Below are 2,194 nucleotides of genomic sequence, written 5' to 3'. Positions count from 1 at the left end.
CATTTAAAAAAATATAATGAATGTAACAAACTATATATACGTATCAAATCAAAACAAAACTCGGTTGAAATGAAACAAATCATTACAAAATATAAAACATCAAAACTATAAAAAATAAAAACTTAAATAAACCCCCATAACACGGGGGGCTAAAAGCTAGTATAATGATATTTTTAGCTAGCCAGAGTATATATAGCCAATTCAACGATAATAAAAAGACCACAAACAGAAAACTAGCCTTCCTGAATTTAAGATCCTCCAAGGGAGCACCAGCTAAGTTTAGTAATTCAGATCTAGTATCATATGTTGTTAAATACCGTAGGTAAGTACTACGTTTAAACGTAGTTTGAATTAATGGTAGAAGTGTTTTCTGTCGCTGATGATATCCTCGAGCAGATACTGTTAAAACTGGATGTTGAGGATTTGATACGTTGCAAGAGCGTATGCAAGTCATGGCTAACGCTCATCTCTCACCGTCGTTTTATCAAAAACCAACTAAACTACAGTTACAACACTGACCGCCATAATAATAAATATGGACATAGAAGGATTGCTCTGGTCGTGTCACTCTTTGGGTTTACCTTTATTGACCATTATGGACCTTTTTGTTATATAATCGGTTCTTCCAATGGCCTCGTATGCAACTGTTACTCCAATGCTGAAATTATAGTAATTAATCCCTGTACTGGAGTGCATAGGAAACTGCCCCAACTCCCTGGTTACACGCCATCATCTTTTTGGCCATTGTGTTGCGGTTTTGGTTATGATTCATCAAGTGATGATTACAAGGTTGTAGCGGGAATGAGGAAAAGTGAATATGTGACATGTTTTTTTATGTTAACTTTGAAGTCAAATGTTTGGAAAGTTTTTGCTGATGTCAAGTACATGTTTAATAGCAGAAATGGTGTCTTATGCAATGGTGCGCTTCACTGGGTTATGTTTGCCCAGACTCACAATACTAGTAATGGTGATGGTAATAACAAAATGAACAAAAAGGCGGTGATCCTTTCTTTTGATTTATCCCAACATATTTTTAAAGAAATCCCGCAACCTGATGATGATCCATTATATCAATCACTTGGTGTCGGTGTCCCGAAAAGGTATTGGAGGTATATGACCGATATGAGTTTGGGGATTATGGGAGAATGTTTATGCATATTTCCTTTTACATCGATTCCCAGTCATATCATATGGGTAATGAACAAGTACAATGTCAAGGAGTCTTGGGGGATTGTGGGACCACATGATTGCGAGATATTAGAGTGTCAAAGTATGCACTTAATGACAACCTTAGAGCTATCCAGTCCAAGTCGTGTCGATTTATTCACCATTTTCGGTAGAAGAATGTGCAGGAATTGTGAATTTATTGGCACCCCTGTGTTTGTGCGCAGCCTCGTATCCCCTCATGATCCGTTTTTGAACTCGTGAAATCAATGCTCTTTTGTTTCTACTTTTGGTACGTCTATCTTACACGCTCACGGCTTGAAATTAACACTTAAATGACACTTGTAGCTGCGACTTTTCAGATCAAGCCAAATAACATGTCGTGCTTCTGGAGCCAAGTTGAGTGCTTGAAAAACTTAAATTTTTTGTTCCTTGCTGTTTTGAAGCTAGGCATTTTAAATGCTCGTACTCTTGTTTAAGTTTTAAGAGTTTTGTGTTTTAAGGTTTTCAAAGTTTGTTATGGAGCCTTATTATGTGGTTGATGGTATTAAATAATATTTAACTTTATGTATCATTTCGAAACTCGAAAAATTAATCAACATATTCACATTCCTTAAAGGTTTTCAAAGTATGTTTCACAGAAGTTTGATTTCTTCCATTCTGTTGCAGTGTATGTTCTCTATCCCAATGAATAAGGATGTAAACAAGATGAGCCAAGCCGATATAGTTAAGGCTTGAGCATGATATGGGAAGCTAGGGCTTGAGTTCGTTTATTAAATAAGCCACAATAAATGCTCGAGCTCATTTAAGCTCAGCTTGATTTGAGTTTTTAACGAGCCGACCCAAAATTGAGTAGCTCACAGCAGCTCGGCTAGGTAATTAACTCTTATTGAAATTATATTGCATACAATATAGAGGTACTGTGATCTTATATTCTTATTCATGCTACGATGTGATATAAATTGCATTGTTTTAACTTGTGGATGTGGTAATTTTCATTCATCAGTTTTTCATGCTACAGGACAAGATT

At 36.1% G+C, this 2,194-nt stretch overlaps 1 protein-coding gene across 1 annotated transcript; it reads left to right on the top strand.

Annotated features, from left to right (window-relative positions):
• Window positions 1–354: 354 nt before the first annotated feature.
• On the top strand, window positions 355–1,428 carry LOC143552373 (F-box/kelch-repeat protein At3g23880-like). The gene has a single exon (XM_077042614.1). The coding sequence runs from the start codon at window positions 355–357 to the stop codon at window positions 1,426–1,428; it is 1,074 nt and encodes a 357-aa protein (XP_076898729.1).
• The last annotated feature ends 766 nt before the right edge of the window (window positions 1,429–2,194 follow it).

The sequence above is a fragment of the Bidens hawaiensis genome, unplaced genomic scaffold, assembly GCF_021521415.1.
Source record: "Bidens hawaiensis isolate Kalapana, Puna unplaced genomic scaffold, B.hawaiensis_p1.1 tig00016864_1, whole genome shotgun sequence".
Lineage (NCBI taxonomy): Eukaryota > Viridiplantae > Streptophyta > Magnoliopsida > Asterales > Asteraceae > Bidens > Bidens hawaiensis.
The sequence above is the reverse complement of the archived record's forward strand: the minus strand, read 5'-3'. Positions and strand labels throughout refer to the sequence as shown.

Excerpts from the sequence above, each read along its gene's own strand:
- LOC143552373 (XM_077042614.1), top strand. The coding sequence starts at position 355 with ATGGTAGAAGTGTTTTCTGTCGCTGATGATATCCTCGAGCAGATACTG.